Source organism: Zootoca vivipara, chromosome 15 (assembly GCF_965207765.1).
Source record: "Zootoca vivipara chromosome 15, rZooViv2.hap1.1, whole genome shotgun sequence".
NCBI lineage: Eukaryota > Metazoa > Chordata > Lepidosauria > Squamata > Lacertidae > Zootoca > Zootoca vivipara.
The window spans coordinates 34,754,915-34,775,353 of NC_142598.1; the positions used below are offsets into that span (position 1 = coordinate 34,754,915).

Genomic DNA, 20,439 nt, shown 5'->3' on the forward strand with positions numbered 1-20,439 from the left:
GCGGGCGGGACCAAGAGAAGGAGAAGGAGGAGCGCCGCCTGACATTTCCTGCCCAGGCTACCTTGCGAAGCGACTCCTGAGCCCGCCTCCCTCTCGCGAAAGCAAGGTGGGTTGGCCCCGGCCTTTTGGCCCTCCCGCCGTTGCCATACAGCTGCTGCTGCTGTTGCTGCTGCTGCAAGCCAAAGCCAGGCACCCGAGGTCTCCACCATGGAGCGCAGCTCGGCCGCCGTGGGTGCCGTGAGGCGCCTCCGTACGCAGCAGCAGCAGCAGCACCCTCGCCCAAACCACCACCAGCACCCGCAGCAGCAGCCGCCGCCGTGGCGCCCGGACCAGGAGCCGCCCGACGGACTGGACGGGAAGAAGCTGCCGCCGGGCAGCCGGGGAGGAGGAGGAGGAGGAGCGCGGGGCCTCCCGCTGCTGCTGCTGCCGGAGGCGCGCACGGCCCTGGTGCTGCTGCTCTACTTGCTGGCGCTGCGCGGGATCGCGCACCTCTCCCTGCGGAGGCTGGTGCAGCCGGCGGAGCGCCGCCCCGGCGAGGATTTCAACGCCCTGCGCGCCAGGTAACGCAGGTGGCGGCGGCTAGCGCGCGCTCTGGCTTGCCGGGTCCTAGGTCCCTTCTTCCGTGGCCAAGAGTGGGGTGCGTGGGTGGGCAGGGTGCTCCCCCCCCCAAAAAATCAAGTACATAACTAACTGAGGTTCTGCCCCACCACCCCAATATAAAGCCTGTCAGCCCGCCCCTTCGAACAGGAATCCTGTTCCCTTCCCCCGTCCTCACTGCGCACCTGCATCCCTGGGAGAGGGAGACGTGGGCGTCGCCACAATGCTGTGAAAAGAATCGAAAGCACGCAATTATCTGAGGTCCTGTGTGCCCCCCTCTCCCAGCAGAAGCCTGCACCTCCCCTTGGGAGGATCCCCTTAAAATAACTTTGGCTGCCTCCCTCCCCCCCAAAAAAATCTTTGCTCTGCCCATGGAGAGAGAGGTGGAATGCTCTCCTCCAGGAGGGCCAACTTGGCCCCACACCCATGGGTGCCCAGGGCCGTGGGTGCCACGCAGCGCATGTGGCCCTGGAACTGACATTTGTGGGTGCCCGGCCCCTTCGTGGGAAATTTTGTGGGTAGTTGGGCGGGCACCCAGGGCCCTGGGGTGCTGGTACCTACACCCTCTTCCCTGACTAATGTACAGTGGTACCTCGAGGTTACAAACTCTGCTAACCCAGAAATAGTACCTCAGGTTAAGAACTTTGCTTCAGGACGAGAACAGAAATCGCGGCACAGCGGTAGCGGGAGGCCCCATTAGCTAAAGTGGTGCTTCAGGTTAAGAACAGTTTCAGCTTAAGAACGGACCTCCAGAACATATTAAGTTCTTAGCCCGAGGTACCCTGATGTACCCTGATGTACTTTCACTCTGATCTAGATAGGGGTTTCAAACGTTGTGTCATTGTGTTCCCTATGTACTTTTTGATTTTAGTAGCTAGCAGTAAAGGATAGATGCTCGGCCTGTGTTCTCATACATGGGGGCGTGTTATACATGGAAAAATACAGTATGTCTTGTTTAGCTATTAAGGCGCCTTTAATGTGTAGGTAGGAACGAACGGTGCACTCGTGTATTTGGGATCTCTGTGGTTTAATTGAACTGTGAGAAAGCCCCAGAAGCGGTCTCTGTAATAACAGTAATTTTATTATTTATACCCCGCCCATCTGGCTGGGTTTCCCTAGCCACTCTGGGCAGCTTCCAAACATATGTTAAAACATAATAAATAATCAAACATTAAAAAACCTCCCGATGCAAGGCTGCCTTCAGATGTCTTCTAAAAGTCAGATAGTTTTTAATTTCATTGACATCTGATGGGAGGGCATTCCACAGGGAGGGTGCCACTGCCAAGAAGGCCCTCTGCCTGGTTCCCTGTAACTTTGCTTCTTGCAGTGAGGGAACCACCAGAAGGTCCTCGGCGCTGGACCTCAGTGTCTGGGCTGAACGATGTGGGGTGGAGATGCTCCTTCTGGTATACTGGACCAAGGCTGTTTAGGGTTTTAAAGGTCAGCACAAAGACTTTGAATTGTGCTTGGAAACGTACTGGGAGCCTGTGTAGATCCTTTAGGACTGGTGTTATATGGTCTCGGTGGCCACTCCCAGTCACCAGTCTAGCTGCCGCATTCTGGATTAGTTGTATTTTCTGAGTCACCTTCAAAGGTAGCCCCACGTAGAGCACATTGCAGTAGTCCAAGAGGGAGATAACTAGAGCATGCACCACTCTGGCGAGACAGTCTGCGGGCAGGTAGGGTCTCAGCCTGCGTACCAGATGGAGCTGGTAGACAGCTGCCCTGGACACAGAATTGACCTGCGCCTCCATGGACAGCTGTGAGTCCAGAATGATTCCCAGGCTGCACACCTGGTCCTTCAGGGGCACAGTTACCCCATTCATGCCCAGGATCAGGCCCACCCTGTTGCCCCAAAACAGTACTTCTGTCTTGTCAGTATTCAGCCTCAGTTCTGTTAGCCACCACCCTTCTTTCAACTGCCTCCAGACACACACACAAGACGTTCACCGCCTTCACTGGTTCCGATTTAAAGGACAGGTAGAGCTGGGTATCATCCGCATACTAATGAACACCCAGCCCAAACCCTGTGATGATCTCTCCCAACGGCTTCATATAGATGTTAAAAAGCATGGTGGAGAGGACGGATCCCTGAGGCACCCCCACAAGTGAGCGCCTTGGGGTCCGAATGCTCCCAACACCAGGGCTAGGATGTATGAGGTTAGTGGACAACCACAGCAGAAGATAAATTCCGCTAAATGAAGATGGACAATCCCTGCCTTGGCCTGCTAGAATTTGCTACCAGGCTCAGGTTAAGTTACTGACTTTGGTATACAAAGCTCTCTCTGCCTGGGTTGCAAGTATTTGAAGAAGCGCATCTCCTGCTTCCTGCTTCCTGCTAACCCACGCCTTTCTTTTGCCTCCATCAGGGGCTGTTTTGCTGTATAATAGCATGGAGCAAGCGAGGCCTTCTCTGCTGTGGCCCCCTATATGTTATTCTCCCTCCCATTAGACCTGTGGTTGCCAACAGTTTTCAGATGTCTGTTTAGGATGCAGCTCCCCGCCTGCTCCTGCCTTCCTGTGGAAGTGGCTGGTTTAATGACTGGGTGCTTTATTATTTTATTATATTTATAATATGTGCTGCTCATGTTTACTGGTTTACTGGTTTTCATTTTAATCCATGTAGTGCATTTTATTTGATGAAGTGTTGTATACCACTACAGTGGTATCTCTACTTACACGCACCTCTGGTTACGTATTCTTTGGGATACACACGCGGCAAACCCGGAAGTATTATCAGAGGGGTCCTCACTGACTACCCAGAAGATTTGGGATGAAGTGGGCTCTATCTCACTTAGTTTGGGAGTTTTGCAGAAGTAGCACGAGTCTTGCATGTGTGGAGGAATTGAGAGGGGAGCAGACAGGAATTTTCGCGCCAGTATTTGGAGAGGAAAAGAAGCAATACAAGACCCTTTCACTACTTCCCCTTTGGCAAAAAAAAGACACCAACAACTACCGTGTTTCCCCTTTTTTAAGACGTAATCATAAAGTAAGCCATGGCAGGATTTTTAAACATTTGCGAAATATAAGACATACCCCGAAAATAAGGCATACCTCCATGCCATATGGAGCGAGAAAGCCGAGCGCCCCAGCCAGCCAGCGGGACTCAGAATGTCGGCTGCAGCAGCAGCAGCAGCAGGAGGCCTGACGGCTCGGTGCCTGGAGCCAGAACTGGCGGCTGCAACGTGGAGCGTGCCAAGTTCTCCGCAGCACCAAACAGTTGGAGCGCCCTGCCGGGCTGGGCGAGCACCCCAGCCAGCGGCCTCCGCCCGGCCCAGCCGAGGAGAACTGCCTCGCCGCCACCCACAACCGGCAGCTGCAGCGTGGAGCGCACCGAGCGCTCCGGAGCACCGAGCGCTTGGAGCGCTCTGTCGGGCCGGGCAGAGCGCCTGAGCCAGTGGCCTCCGCCTGGCCCCGCCGAGGAGACCTGCCTCCCCGCTGCCCAGAACCGACGGCTGCAGCGCTGAGCGCTTGGAGCGCCAAGCACTTGGAGCGCCGGCCGGGCGGAGCACCTAAGCCAGCGGCCTCCGCCTGGCCCAGCCGAGGAGACCTGCCTCGCTGCCACCCAGAACCGGCAGCTGCAGCGTGGAGCGCACCAAGCGCTCCGGAGCGCCGAGCGCTTGGAGCGCTCTGTCGGGCCGGGCGGAGCGCCTGAGTTAGTGGCCTCCGCCTGGCCCCGCCGAGGAGGTCTGCCTCCCCGCCGCCCAGAACCGGCAGCTGCAGCGTGGAGCACAGCAAGTGCTCCGGAGCGCCGAGCGCTTGGAGCGCTCTGTCGGGCCGGGCGGAGCGCCTGAGTTAGCGGCCTCCGCCTGGCCCCGCCGAGGAGGTCTGCCTCCCCGCCGCCCAGAACCGGCGGCTGCAGCGTGGAGCACAGCAAGTGCTCCGGAGCGCTGAGCGCTTGGAGCGCTCTGTCGGGCCGGGCGGAGCGCCTGAGTTAGCGGCCTCCACCTGGCCCCGCCGAGGAGGTCTGCCTCCCCGCCGCCCAGAACCGGCGGCTGCAGCGTGGAGCACAGCAAGTGCTCCGGAGCGCCGAGCGCTTGGAGCGCTCTGTCGGGCCGGGCGGAGCGCCTGAGTTAGCGGCCTCCGCCTGGCCCCGCCGAGGAGGTCTGCCTCCCCGCCGCCCGAACTGGCGGCTGCAGCATGGAGCACGCCGAGCGCTCCGCAACGCCAAGTGCTTAGAGCGCCTTGCCGGGCCGGGCGGAGTGCCTGAGCCTGTGGCGTCCGGATCAGCAGAAATCAGGGGACTGGGTGGGAGGGCGACTGCAGCATCCGGAGGGCTGGGGGGTTGCTCTAGGACTTCTCTCCCTCCCTCCTTCTCCGTCTCTTTCCCCTCTCATCAGACACTCATGTGCTGCATCTGCATTGGGATAACTTGATGGTAGAATTTGGGCTAGATGACAGGTAATTTTTTTAAAAAAGACACCCCACCGAAAATAAGACACCCTGTGGTTTTTTGAGAAAAAAAAGTTATAAGACGGTGTCTTAAAAAAGGGGAAACACGGTATCTGATTTACATGTTGAAGTGAAAACTGCTACAGTTGTGTGAAAGGATGTATATTGGAAGGGGGTAAGAACCCAGGAGGTTATCAACCCTGGGCTGATTACAAACCCCAGATGTGTTAAAAGTGCTTGAGAATGCATAATAATAATAATAATAATAATAATAATAATAATAATAATTTTATTTATACCCCATCCTTCCCAGTCAAGGCTGGGCTCAGGGCGGCTAACCACAAAAATATCAAAACAAGCATAAAAGAAAGAATTAAATTAAAATACAGATTAAATACAGTATTAAAATTCAATTTTAAAATGGGAGTCGACAAGTGGATCCTCATTTAAATATCTGTAGGATAAAACCTTAGGGGAGGGTAAAACCGGGGTCAGACTGAGTCAGTCCAAAAGCCAAACGGAACAGCTCTGTCTTGCAGGCCCTACGAAAAGATGACAACTCCCGCTGGGCCCTAGTCTCCTGAGAGAGAGCGTTCCACCAGGTCGGGGCTAGTACTGAGTAGGCCCTGGTCCTGGTTGAGGCCAGTCTAACCACCTTGTGACTCGGGATCTCCAGTATGTTATTATTTGTGGACCTTAATGTCCTCTGCGGGGCATACCGGGAGAGGCAGTCCCGCAGGGAGTATCTCAGGTCCCAGGCTGTGTAGAGACGTAACAGGGCTCAGCTGCCTTGATCTTTGACAATCAGATGATGAATGCTCATCTCCTTGCCATTGGTTATTTCCATTGGTTATTCTACGTTGATTGGCCCCTGATCGGAACCCCTAGTGGTACTTTCAGGGTGGATAAAGGGCTGGTTTGAAATGTTAATTTGCTCGCACTTTGGATCGGCTGCTGGCCATGCTTCTACTCTTAGGGAGGCCGGGAACATCCTTTGGCTCTCAAGTTTCTTTGTGAGTATGAGTTTTAGTTAGTTATACTTTACCACGGTTTTATTTTCTGTTTGTAACTTTTCTGAGAACAACTTCAGATATGCAGATGACACCACCTTGATGGCAGAAAGTGAGGAGGAATTAAAGAACCTTTTAACAAGGGTGAAAGAGGAGAGCGCAAAATATGGTCTAAAGCTCAACATCAAAAAAACCAAGATCATGGCCACTTTTCCCATCACCTCCTGGCAAATAGAAATGGAGGCAGTGAGAGATTTTATTTTCTTGGGTTCCATGATCACTGCAGATGGTGACAGCAGTCACGAAGTAGAGACATCACCTTGCCGACAAAGGTCCGTATAGAGTGCCTGGCGTGCTATGGTCCATGGGGTCACGAAGAGTCGGACATGACTAAACGACTAAACAACAACAAATGGTTTTCCCAGTAGTGATGTATGGAAGTGAGAGCTGGACCATCAAGAAGGCTTGATGCTTTTGAATTATGGTGCTGGAGGAGACTCTTGAGAGTCCCATGGACTGCAAGAAGATCAAACCTATCCATTCTGAAGGAAATCAGCCCTGAGTGCTCCCTGGAAGGACAGATCGTGAAGCTGAGGCTCCAATACTTTGGCCACCTCATGAGAAGAGAAGAATCCTTGGAAAAGACCCTGATGTTGGGAAAGATTGAGGGCACTAGGAGAAGGGGACGACAGAGGACAAGATGGTTGGACAGTGTTCTCGAAGCTACGAACATGAGTTTGACCAAACTGCGGGAGGCAGTGCAAGACAGGAGTGCCTGGCGTGCTATGGTCCATGGGGTCACGAAGAGTCGGACACGACTAAACGACTAAACAACAACAACAATATCCCAACAAAACCTTCATCCCACAAAACACGAAGAGAAGGAAAACAAGCAACGAGTTAAACAGACGATGAAGGGGTCTTTACATTGTCATCTATAAATCTTTCCCTGGCTTTCATGGCCTTCATCACAAAAACCGCTACCGCATGGGTAATACGTGGGTTTGCATCAACCAACAAAAATTTTACCCTGATGTTGGGAAAGATTGAGGGCACTAGGAGAAGGGGACGACAGAGGACAAGATGGTTGGACAGTGTTCTCGAAGCTACGAACATGAGTCTGACCAAACTGCGGGAGGCAGTGGAAGACAGGAGTGCCTGGCGTGCAATGGTCCATGGGGTCACGAAGAGTCGGACGTGACTAGACAACAACAACAACAAAACCTTTCTGAGAACTGTGTAACCATTTTAGTTGTTCTTTCTTTTAATAAATCTTGAAAGGACTTTTGGCCTTCTCTTTTGTGTCTTTTGCCTGTGAAGCGAAACCAGTACCTGACTGCTCGACCCTACCTGTTGAATTTCTGCCTGCGCCATGGTAAAGTGGCTCAGGGCCATGCAAGCCTGGTAACAGCAGGAGTTGACTTCCTTGGACCCTGCTTTAAGGTTGCTCGGAAGTGGTGGCAGCTTTTGCCCTTTTGTGTATTTCTTGAAAAACAGTGCCCCCCCCTCCCTGTTTTCCCAGTTCTGTCTTGGATTAGAGGAACTGGTTAAGAGGGGCAGGGAGGGGCACTTCCACTACAGCAGGTAAATAAGTTTTACTTGGGGTATTTTGAGCCCCTTCATGTTGGAATAGAGTGAGGCAGAAATCACATTGTTATTGGCCACTGTGGGTAGTTTGTGGGCAGTTCCCTTTATAACCTGCTAATAAGCTTCCAAAAATAGAAAAAGCTGTTATGGGATAAAAACTGGCATGTGTTCCCACAAGGCTTGTAATTAATCAGAAATAAAAAACAAGGCTGAGAGAGCCAAGGGGATGATGTTGGGAGGATGCAATTGTAAGTGTATCTTGCTATTCCCAAAGCAGATTGCAAGCTGAAAGAAATGACAAAGTAGACAGCACACCTGATCACAATTAAATTTAATACCCCCCCCAAAAAAAAATCAAAATGGACACATAACTATAAAATAAACAACTTATATCAAATAAAGTAATATTCAATATTTGGTATTATAGCAGCGAGAGTTTTGATCGCAATAAATTGGAAGAACAAGAGCACACCAAACATAACAGATTGGCAAATTTTAATGAAGGAATATTAACAGCTAGCTAAAGTCACTGGAAAAATCAGAGGGCAAACAAAACAAAAAATAAAGGAGTGGAGGATTTTTGATGATTATATGACAATGAATAAAGCAACCAAATCCTGAAAGGAGACTAGATTTGAACCATGCTGAAATTTAAAAGAAGGGGATATAGAGGTGAAACTTGTGTGTGAAATAAGACGGATGTACATAAATTACACAGGATATGATTGGAAGACTGTACTTTTCGTGGTTTTGTATTTTATTTTTATTTTGTAACTTTTCTTTTCCTTTTTCCTTTTCCCCCCCACTTTATTTTTGAAAATGGAATTTTTCTTTTGTATACAACAACGAAATGTTCCAATGTTTATCCCTTTCCCCCCTTTGTATCTATGCCCTTTTTGTAAGGTTTTTAAAATTGAAATAAATAAAAAACATTTTTTAAAAAATTATTATAGTAAATAGTAAAGTTAAATATCAGCAGTTTACACTTAACAGTTTACAGTTTACACTTAACTGCTACGATAAAGAATTACTAAACGACATTAAAAATGACGAGCAATGCATAATATGGCACAAAACCACGTAAAAGGATCAAATTGAGAGAGAAGGGTACACAATTTATAATTTATTCTTTTTTAAAAAATAAAAATAATCCTGAACTGTTGCTGTCCAATCCAGTGCCTTATTTCTGTTATGGAAGGTATTTAGCTTAAACTTCTGTAGTTTCCTCGTTCAGAGCAAATCCAAAATATAGACACACAGTTCTGGAGCGTAGACAGAGTTTCAGCCGAACTGGCTTTTATTTATTTATTTATTTATTTCATTTAAAAATTATATTATTGCTTGGTTATACAGTAGAAGAAACCTCAAAGTGCTTTACAAAGGCTGCTTTTCAGTATCAATTCAGTAATACTTTAAATAAGGGAAAGCGTCCCAATTTGTATTTATAGGTTCTATGCTTCTGTTAACATTTTCGCGTTGGACCCGTGGAAATGAGTGTGACTATAAGGAACGTGGTATAGAAAAATAACTTTAAAATATTCTTATCCCTTCCTCGTCTCCCCAACTGCAACACTTTCCATTCCCTGAGTCAAATTTAGGAGAGCCATGTGCTAAAAGTCTGTATCACCTGTTGATATTGGCTTCAATACTCTTGAACCGCAAGTCACTCTGCGAATAAATATTTCAGATTCCTAGGTGTACTACGCTCACATTTCGGGTGACTTTTTGAAACCTGATTATTGAGTTTTAAAATTGAGCTAAGGAGAAAGCACCAAACTGCTTTCTAGTCCTTGCATTATTTAAATTTACCACGAGGGAGCTCCTTATCTTTTTCATCAAGTTTTAGGTAAAGTGAGCCTTTGAGGTCCTGTCCTGTTTGTTATTTTCTAATCTCCTCCTGTTTGATGCCGGGCTTCAGGAAACTTCCCTTTCCCCTTTTATGTCGTACACATGCAGCTCTTCGTGGTTTTTAGCAACAGATCTCCCTTTGCACCTCAAACCTAAACCAATTTATTTGGAACTGGATCATATTGATTTCAGGATAACACTTCCAAATGCATATGTATAGAATTGCAGCCTTTGGCAGCAATGCTTGTAAACTGCCCTAGTTTTAAGTCCTGCTGGTTTCAGCAGCACTTAAAGTATTTCAGTACGTTAAATATTTTGCAGTTTGGCTTGTACGACCTTGTGTGCCCTTCAAACATATGCAACATTTTATATGGTGGTGTCTGAAGCAAACATCTGAGAAACTGGTCTTAATGTATTTATGCATGTGTATTTGTTTTTGGCTTAAAATGTTTTAAGACGCTTTTGAGTTGCTATGGCCAAAAAGTGACCAATAAACATAAAAATAAATTTTTTTGATTAATATTCAGTTAATGCCCTGGGCATTAAATCAGGTGGTTAGGGTGTGTTGTGTATATGGAAAGATACATATGGTATATTTAATACAGAGTTGGACCTAGGTTACATTCTCAGTTAAGTATGAAACTCGCTGAGTGGGCTTGAGGTAGTCCATATTGGTGTGAGGATAAATAGAATAACCCCATGTCTATGGAAGATTGCCAGACTCCAGTGATCATGAAATATGAATGGTGTTGATTTTTAAAATCTCTGGGCATAATATTATTATTTTATTACATATTATTTTATAATATGTAAACATTGGGTGACATCCAAGTTTTGTGTGAGTCGATGTCCTCCTCCTCCTCCTCCTCCTCCTCCTCCTCCTCCTCCTCCTCCTCCTCCTCCTCCTCCTCCTCCTCCTCCTCCTCTTCTTCTTCTTCTTCTTCTTCTTCTCCTCCTCCTCCTCCTCCTCCTCCTCCTCCTCCTCCTCCTCCTCCTCCTCCTCCTCCTCCTCCTCCTCCCCCCCCCAGAAACTTCTCCTGCAGCCACAAGATCTTCTCCATGGAGTTGACAGAGGAGATTCTGGTGGCTATGGGGTGGCCAAGGGAGAAAGAAGTGTGATGCAGCAGCTAAAAAAGCCAATGCAATTCTGGGCTGCATCAATAGGAGTATAGCATCTAGATCAAGGGAAGTAATAGTACCACTGTATTCCGCTCTGGTCAGACCTCACCTGGAATACTGTGTCCAGTTCTGGGCACCACAGTTCAAGAAGGATACTGACAAGCTGGAACGTGCCCAGAGGAGGGCAACCAAAATGGTCAAAGGCCTGGAAACAATGCCTTATGAGGAACGGCTTAGGGAGCTGGGTTTGTTTAGCCTGGAGAAGAGAAGGTTAAGCGGTGATATGATAGCCATGTTCAAATATATGAAAGGATGTCATACAGAAGAGGGTGAAAGGTTGTTTTCTGCTGCTCCAGAGAAGCAGACACAGAGCAATGGATTCAAACTACAAGAAAGAAGATTCCACCTAAACATTAGGAAGAACTTCCTGACAGTAAGAGCTGTTTGACAGTGGAACTTTATGCCAAGGAGTGTGGTGGAGTCTCCTTCTTTGGAGGTCTTTAAGCGGAGGCTTGACAGCCATCTGTCAGGAATGCTTTGATGGTGTTTCCTACTTGGCAGGGGGTTGGACTGGATGGCCCTTGTGGTCTCTTCCAACTCTATGATTCTATTTGCTCAGGCAGGAATCTGTTGCACATCATTTGGACATCACTAAGTGTCCCCTTTTGCACATTATTCAAATCAGTAATGTGCCCAGATTTGTACTGCTATTTAACATATTTCTAGCCTGTCTTTAGGGGTGCATGGAGACTAAGCTGCTGAACTGACATTTTGTTCTCTTTCTCTGGTTTCAGTGGAACGTTAAGCTCTGTTTGCCCTGTTCCCCTAATAAAGGGGTCAGCAACCTTTTCCAGCAGGGGGCCCGGTCCACTGTCCCTCATACCGTTCCTTTTTTGGGGGGAGGGGGAGGACCATATTGTGGAAAGAGAAAAAAAAGGAACGAATTCCAAGCCCCACAAATAACCCAGAGATACATTTTAAATAAAAGGACACATTCTACTCATGTAAAAACACTGGACCGTCTCATCCGTGGGTCGGATTTAGAAGGCGATTGGGCCGGATCCAGGCCCCGGGCCTTAGTTTGTCTACCCATGCCCTAATAGCATAAGGAATGTCATTGCAATTATGTCATTGTTCACACCAACAGATCTAGCTTTCTCTTCATTGGCTCGAAGGCCCGTTGGAGTAGCTGTTCTTTTGCAGCTGAGTTTGCATGCATTTGTGGGTTCTAAGCATAGCTGCCAAGTCTCCCGTATTCCCCGGGAAATCCCCGTTTTTCCAGCTGTTCCTAGCTGAAAAAACGGATTTTTTGGTTTCCCCCCGGTTTATTCTGGCGCCGCGGCCATTTTGGAACTGGGCGGAGCATGCTCAGAAACGACCTTTGATGCTGCTCTGCCCAGTTCCAAAATGGCTGCAGTGCGACTTCTGGCGCGGCGGCCTTTTGGAACTGGGCAGAGCAGCATCAAAAGTCACTTCTGAGCATGCTCCGCCCAGTTCCAAAATGGCGGCACCGCTACTTCTGGTCTGCTACTTCCGCCTGGTCCCTTATTTCTCCGACAGCAACTTGGCAGGTATGGTTCTAAGACATGCTTCTAATGCCCTATTATGGTCTCCTACAGGACTTACCTAGAAAACATTACTGCAATTGGACCCAGAGCAGTTGGAAGTCCGGAAAACGAAATCTTCACAGTCAACTACCTCTTGGAGCAAGTTAAAGCTATTGAAACTCAAAGCAGTCATGTGCACACCATCTCCGTCGATATACAGAGGCCCACGGGCACCTTCAGTATTGATTTTCTCGGAGGCTTCACCAGTTACTATGACAACATTACTAATGTCGTGGTCAAGCTAGAACCCAGGACCGGAGCGGAGCATTCTGTGCTCTCCAACTGCCACTTTGACTCTGTACCAAATACTGTCGGTAGGCACACCAGAAAAGTTTTGTATCATGGGGGCGGGGGCCTGCCACTTCGCAGGAAATTTGTGTTTCCCCCCCCTTTCTTTAAGAGGTGAACCCCAGCAAAGGCCCAGATCTTTCTGTTCATTGATTCCGGTGGAGGAATTTCCAAAAATTCTTCACTAATGCAATTTATTGAGCCAGCCTAAATATTTTATTTAAAGTTGTCTTATGACATGGGTGGTGCTGAGGGTTAAACCACATAGCCTAGGGCTTGCTGATCAGACGGTCGGCGGTTCGAATCCCCGCGACGGGGTGAGCTCCCGTTGCTCGGTCCCTGTTCCTGCCAACCTAGTAGTTCGAAAGCACGTCAAAGTGCAATTAGATAAATAGGTACCGCTACAGCGGGAAGGTAAACACCGTTTCCGTGTGCTGCTCTGGTTCGCCAGAAGTGGCTTAGTCATGCTGGCCACATGGAAGCTGTATGCTGGCTCCCTCGGCCAGTAAAACGAGATGAACGCCGCAACCCCAGAGACGGTCACGACTGGACCTAATGGTCAGGGGTCCCTTTACCTTTACCTTATGCTTTGTAAGTCTTAGTTGCTGGGTGCTTTGTAGACAGCGTCAGCTTCATCACACTGAGAATATTTTTCCCTTTCAAAAGTTTATATTAATGGGGTTAATTTGTATACATTCCCCCCACTTTTTCTGTTTCTGCAGAATGTGATTTAAAATTAGTTTTAATTTACTGGTTATCCAGCTTAACATTTTATAAAAGGCAAAAAACCTCTTACCTAAACGTAATTTTGCTAACAAGACTTAACTTGCCTACAAAGACTTATCCCACAAACTTTTCTGAATCTGGGTAATGAAATTTTTGCACAGTAGTTTTTTGTTTGTTTCTTTTTTGTTTTTGTTTTTATTAAAAAAAAACAATAGTTTTTATAAAACTATTAAAATGTCAAAGGCCATCCCGGCTCAGAACTCCCTTGATAATTTTGTGCCTGAACACCATCATTTTCCTTTTGCTTTTTGAAATGCTAGCGAAAGGAAGGACTGCGTCTGATTTTATGCCAAGCACTTTCAAACACTCACAATTGGCAAGGAGGGAGGAAATTCTTCGTTTCGTTTCCATAATCCTCTTAGGGTGTTTTCATGTAACAATACAAGGTTGAAAGAAAACCTTTTTAAGGCGTTTTACTCAAATGAGGTTTTTTTAAAAATTGTGCCGCAGTTGTGCATCAATGCACGTCAATTGATTGCGCTCTGCATATTTTCATTTTAAGGGGCCAGCGATGACGCCGTCAGCTGTTCTGTGATGCTTGAAATACTGCACACCCTTTGTAAATCACCCGAGCCCTTGCAGCATGCTGTCATATTCCTGTTTAATGGCGCAGAAGAGAGTGTCCTGCAGGTAAGGGTGGATTTATGAAACATTAACAAAACCAATGGCGTAGGCCTGTATCCAAACAAAACAACTGCATTGCTTTATAATACTGGTTTATATTTTGCATCTGAGGGTCTTCAAAGTGGCTTAACTATGTGAATGAAAACAGTGAGATTGGCTCCCACCTGAAGCCAGTCAGTGAAAAGAATACAGGATGGCGTTAGCATCAAGGCATTTAAAAAGTTTTCAGAGGAGGGGCAGGAGAGGAAGCGGAGGAAGGACGAACGCAAGAGCTGCTTACGTTGGGCGCTGTCATGTTTAGGAGTAGCTCTGGTGTCATCTGCATACGGTTGGCACCACAAACCCCAAATCCTTTCCCAGCAGTTTCGTACAGAGCAGTGATGTCCAACCGGTCGACCGCATTCGACAGGTAGAGTCTCGGGCAATTGCGGGACCCTTATTGATTGCGGGAAGAAAAGTAAAGTATTTTGAATGTTTCCGCCCCCCTGCCCTCCTCGCCCTGTCCCTACATAGCGTCATAAGGTTGATCTTATGCATTCTGCTTCCGACGTCTGTTGGCTTTATTGTTTTGCGTGCATGTTAGCGATGCCTTTCCTCCCCTAAGGGAAGCTCAAAAACCATGGCGTGTCCCTTCCCTAAAAGAAGCTCAACAACTTTGGCCTCCCCCCCCCTTTCAAAAAAAATCTCAACGACATTGGCCTCCCCCCCCCCACAAAGTTGATGAACTCTGGGCAATCCTCGCCTTCCACCCACCCACCCCACGCATGTAAATCCTCCCTACAATGACAATGGATAGATCACTGCCAGTTTTTTTATACTGGGAGTCAACTCTTGGGAGTTCGACGTGCCTGGTATAGAGCTTGAAAAGCTCAAGGACTATGGCACTGCGATCTTGAGGGAAGGCACTGTTTTGCTTGTTACTGTATGCTGTGGGTGACTTTTGGGCTGAAGAGCAGGATAAAATGCTTTAAGGAAATAAGTCTCCCAGTGCCACCTTTTGGATGCATAAACTGTATCCAGTAGCCCAAAAAACTACCGTGGTCAATGGTATTCAAAGTGGCTGAGAGTTGCAGCAGAACCAAAAGGGACACAGGTTTCCTGTCCAGTTCCCAGCGCTGACCACCCAACTAGGGCAACCAAAGCAGTTTCTGTCCCAAAACAAGGCTGAATTGAGGCAGATTGAAATGGATCCAGATATTGATGTTGTGCTTTAAAGGCTTGAGCATTCCTAGGACCCAGTTAGTAAAGGTAAAGGGATCCCTGACCATCAGGTCCAGTCGTGACCGACTCTGGGGTTGCAGCGCTCATCTCGCATTATTGGCCGAGGGAGCCGGCGTACAGCTTCCAGGTCATGTGGCCAGCATGACAAAGCCGCTTCTGGCGAACCAGAGCAGTGCACGGAAACGCCGTTTACCTTCCCGCTGTAGCGGTCCCTATTTATCTACTTGCACTTTGACGTGGTTTCAAACTGCTAGGTTGACAGGAGCTGGGACCGAGCAATGAGAGCAAATAGAACATTTTAAGTGCACATTATACAAATGTGACACTAAATGGCGATGGTGAGCTTATGGCAAATTCAAACTATTTTTCAAAACGCTTAAAAAAAAGCATTTTCAATGCAAGGCCAAAATTTTATGCCCCCCCCCAACTCTCTTGCTGCCTTCAAGAGGAAGCTCCAGCAGCCAGTCGGAAGCCGCAGAAGCCCCGTTGGACGTTTTCCAGTTTAACTTGTTCTGTGCTCTTGCGATAAGTCTTTCCTTGCCTCACAACACCGTCTCCTAAGGTTTTGTGAGAACCAGAATTGCTTTTGTGTGATGAGACGCTGGTTCAAATGTGTTGCCATGTTTGACGTCTGTTGTTTTTGCTTCTCATCAAGGCTAGTCATGGCTTCATTACTCAGCACCCCTGGGCTAAATCAGTTAGAGCATTTATTAATCTGGAGGCTGCTGGAGTAGGAGGGAAGGAACTTGTGTTTCAGACAGGTAAGAGGCTTAATCTCCCCTATCACATATCCCCTATCATGTTTTTTTTAAAAAAGAAAACAAATCAAAAACAAAACTCTTTGTTGTTTAGTTGTTTAGTCATGTCCGACTCTTCGTGACCCCATGAACCATAGCACGCCAGGCACTCCTGTCTTCCACCGCCTCCCACAGTTTGGTCAGACTCGTAGCTTTGGTCAGATCTCGTCCTCTGTCGTCCCCTTCTCCTAGTGCCCTCAATCTTTCCCAACATCAGGGTCTTTTCCAAGGATTCTTCTCTTCTCATGAGGTGGCCAAAGTATTGGAGCCTCAGCTTCAGGATCTGTCCTTCCAGTGAGCACTCAGGGCTGATTTCCTTCAGAATGGATAGGTTTGATCTTCTTTCAGTCCATGGGACTCTCAAGAGTCTCCTCCAGCACCATAACTCAAAAGCATCAATTCTTTGGCGATCAGCCTTCTTGATGGTCCAGCTCTCACTTCCATACATCACTACTGGGAAAACCATAGCTTTAACTATACGGACCTTTGTCGGCAAGGTGATGTCTCTGCTTTTTAAGATGCTGTCTAGGTTTGTCATTGCTTTTCTCCCAAGAAAAAAGAGAAAAACAAAACTCTACTCAAATACAACTGATGCAGAATCCATTGCTGTTATTATTATGTTTAAAATGTTATCATATAGTTGAACTTTCATCATGGCTCTGGCGAAAGCAAACAGATATAAAATTAAAGGTGGGGAAATCAGGGTTTTCCCCCCACAGTCAAAATAATTGCTGAATGAATTAGTTATCCTTGCTCTTAAGTCATCTGATCTGATATTCAGAGAAGGTTAATATTAAACCGTTCAGCCCCTTGATGTTCCAGCTAGCATTTAAACTGGTTTGGCAACTATCGATGTGCCAAAGTTTCTGTAGTAATTAAACGGGAACATGTTTGAAAAATCAGCAAAAGTGAATGAATTTCTTACATAAGGCCTGTGTAAACTGGCAGAAATCAAAGCTGGATCGAGACTCATCAAAGGAAGCGTTTCGGTTTAAAGTGTAAATTTAAACAGGGAAAACAGGTAGAGAAAAACCGGGACTCCACGTCGCCATCTGGTGGCACAATGTTATCTTGCACATACAACGCATAAAAATTGCTTTTTCTTTACCCATCTAATCTGCTTTTGGCCTGAAAAATCCCCCTCCCCCTTTCTGGTATAGCAGGAATCTACTCCTACATAGTAGATAAACCTGCAGTTGTAGTTTTGCTCTGCTTTGTGTATGCTTCTGCCTCGGGGTGATTACAAGAAGTTTAAGTATCTAAGGAGCAACCTCTGAACATGCTTAACTTTTTCTGAGTCTCACTAATAATCTCTGTATCTTTAACTGCAATTTCAAGTATTCTCTTCTCCTACATTATTACAAGAACAATGTAGAAGGCCTATTCACCAGTAGCAATCTGGTTTCCCTGTGTTCCACTTTGTTAATGTTTTAGCCCTGAGGTTAAGACATTGCTATTCTTGCAAACACTGACTCTAAGAATGACACCCATAGAATTCCAGACACTAGAAATGAGTTCATCTGTCCTCCTCTGCTATTGGATTGTTTTATATTGATGGAATTGTTTCTTTTGTTTGTTGAATGGATGTATGATTGCTGACTGAATATTGCTGTTTCTTTTTATTATTACTGTTTCAGCTGACCTTGTAAAGCTCTCTGGGGAAGGTTTTTATGGAGAGAGAGAGAGAGAAATAAATAGCCAATGTATCTAAACATTGCTCCCATGTTTTGGCACGAAACAAAGGAGCAAGTAGTTCGTTCAGAAGTACTTTTGCCTGTGTTTTTAGTTCCAGTATTGCTAAAGATGAATGCAAATATTCCTGAAATTTGGATTACAAGGGAACAATTTGAGCATCGATACAGTTCACAGTTGATGGCGGGTGCAGCTAAAAGGGTTCATTGCAGCCCCTTCCTCAAATACAGTAGGAGGGACCTGGAGCTCCCTTGGGAGGATATAAATTTAATAAAATAAAAATGAAAAATAAAATGTTTACGGAAGAGGCTGAGGTCCAGTGGAAGCTTCTATGCAATTCCCATCTCCATCTGTTCCCTACGGTCTCCCAACCCTCTGAAGCAGATTTTTTTGGAGGGAAGCACAAAGGGGCTGCAATGGGAAGCGGCAGTTGTTCGACCCTTCCTCGAGCTCAAAGGTGCCTGGATCCAGCACAAATGACTTCCTGTAAATCCAAATTTTGGGAATATTTGTATTTGCCTTTAGCTATACTGGAACTAAAAACACAGGTGTCATCGGCGCAGTTTCTTGCTCTGCATAATACCCCCACCTTACGGTTTCAACATTAAGATAAGTAAAGGAGGTCCATGTAGGAAAAGTTCCCTGTCCCAGCTTCTCATGAGCACCTGGCTGTGTCCTCTGAAGACCTTCTCTGGATCATCATCATTTATTATTATTCATGCCCTGCCCATCTTGCTGGGTTTCCCCAGCCACTCTGGCCAGCTCCCAACAGAATATTAAAAACACGACAAAACATTAAACATTAAAAACTTCTCTAAACAGGACTGCCTTCAGATGTCTTCTAAAAGTCAGATAGTTGTTTATTTCCTTGACATTCGAAGGGAGGGCGTTCCGCAGGGAGGGTGCCACCGCCGAGAAGGCCCTCTGCCTGGTTCCCTGTAACTTCACTTCTCGCATTGAGGGAGCCGCCAGAAGGCCCTCGGAGCTGGACCTCAGTGTCCGGGCAGAACGATGGGGGTGGAGACGCTCCTTTAGGAGCCTTCCTGAGCAATATGGGATTGAGAGGTCCAAGCAAATAAATGTAGCTATATGAGTCAAGCCTATGCCTTTGCAATAGGGCAAGCTACAGATAAAATACAGAGCGCAAATTTAAAACCGGGCAATTCTTCATTTTTGCAATTGTTTCCAAATTATTCCAGGACCTGAAAACCCCTGGCTGGTGCAAGCATATATCTCGGCTGCAAAACACCCTTTTGGTTGCGTTGTGGCTCAGGAAGTTTTCCAGAGTGGCATTATCCCCGCAGAAACAGATTTCCGCATTTACAGAGATTTCGGCAACGTTCCAGGTATGTTGCTTGACCGCTTGGTTGGGCCATTATTTCTGCTTCAATTGTGTGTGCAGGAGAACAAAGGAAAGAAGGTAGAAAAAGACGGTCCTCTTGTTTGAGCCACGCAAACAAAAACGTGATCTGGAGCGTTAGGGCGCAGGCTTAGCCATCCAGCGCTGGAAAGAATTCCAGGCATTTCTTTCCTGGGGCAATGTAACTAATGGCAAAGAGGCACAGGGTGCACAGATTTCGAAGCAACAGCAATAAACTGCAAATTGAAAGCACTTAGACCCTGGATTCTGTTCAAGGACAATCCAGACCTCCATCAGGGCAGTGGGAGGTGTGATTCTGTTCCAGAGCTGCTGCTGTGTCCACAGCCCTGTTGCTCACACTAACCCGGGTGGAAGGCAGGGAGACATCAGTCAAGTAATGACAGTGATAATAATAATAATTTTTATTTATACCCCACCCTCCCCAGCCAAGACCGGGCTCAGGCCGGCTAACACCGGATATAAAACAATTGATTAAAATACAGCTTAAAAACAAGATTAAATACAGCATTAAAATGCAGCCTCATTTCAATAGAAACTCAAATCAAAAACTGTTTTGGGAAGAAAATATCAGATCTTCACCAAGGCCAACTATCCAGACTGGTCCTACGTGGGCCAGAAAAAAGCCAGGGAAGTCTCCAAATATGAATTCCGTCACAGAAGGAAAAGGGAAAGAGGGGGAAGGGGGGTCAGGTTGGTTCCAGGCCAAAGGCCAGGCGGAACAACTCTGTCTTACAGGCCCTGCAGAATGAAATCAGATCCCGCAGGGCCCTGGTCTCAGGAGACAGAGCGTTCCACCAGGCCGGAGCCAATGTTGAAAAGGCCCTGGCTCTGGTTGAGGCTAATCTGACTTCCTTAGGGCCTGGGACCTTTAGGGTGTTGCTATTGTGGAGGTCTCGTGGACTTCTGCCATAAAATCTGGAGCTACTACGCCACTGGTTTAGCAAAGCAGTTTACATTTGCTCTGTGCAAAATACATGAAACAAACAGAACAAAAATCTCTGTTGGGCAATTTCCAGCTCGTGGATTAAAATATATCAAAATAAAGGCAAGGTGCTATTGCAGAAAACAGTTTCAGCTTGGTCATTAATGCTGCAAAACCATCAAAAAATAATAATGTTCAGTTCCTCCATGAGCATAGCAAATCTGCAGAGATAGGTTGGGAGTGAAGGTTAACTGAAGCTTAAGTAAATGCACTAGAAATGAGCATTGGCCCGCCCTGTATGGTACTAGACCTTTTTTTGGGGGGGGGAGACTTGCACAAAGAGGCTCATTTTGTCCCAAGTTGTTTCATTGGTTGCTTATTTTGTTATTGATCAGACACAGCAGGGAACTCTGACTTAATTCAGACGATGATCTCTGTCCTGGGCGTAGGAGAAATGCCGGGGATAGTCCAGAGGTCATGGGTGAACATTCAAATTTGCACTTGGGGAAGGAGATGGGTATATAAGCAATTCATTTCATTTTGTGGAAAGTTATTTGTTGTTGTTTAG

The 20,439-nt window shown here is 47.0% G+C and overlaps 1 protein-coding gene across 3 annotated transcripts in view; it reads left to right on the forward strand.

Annotated features, from left to right (window-relative positions):
* The first annotated feature begins 94 nt into the window (after window positions 1-94).
* Window positions 95-20,439, forward strand: part of ERMP1 (endoplasmic reticulum metallopeptidase 1) — a 53,696-nt gene continuing 33,351 nt past the window's right edge. For all 3 annotated transcript variants that reach the window (XM_060268853.2, XM_088659067.1, XM_088659066.1), the window contains exons 1-5: window positions 95-560; window positions 12,173-12,474; window positions 13,737-13,864; window positions 15,735-15,840; window positions 18,768-18,914. In XM_060268853.2, coding sequence (XP_060124836.1) covers window positions 208-560; window positions 12,173-12,474; window positions 13,737-13,864; window positions 15,735-15,840; window positions 18,768-18,914 — 1,036 coding nt within the window. In that variant the 5' untranslated portion in view covers window positions 95-207. The remainder of the gene's footprint in view (window positions 561-12,172; window positions 12,475-13,736; window positions 13,865-15,734; window positions 15,841-18,767; window positions 18,915-20,439) is intronic.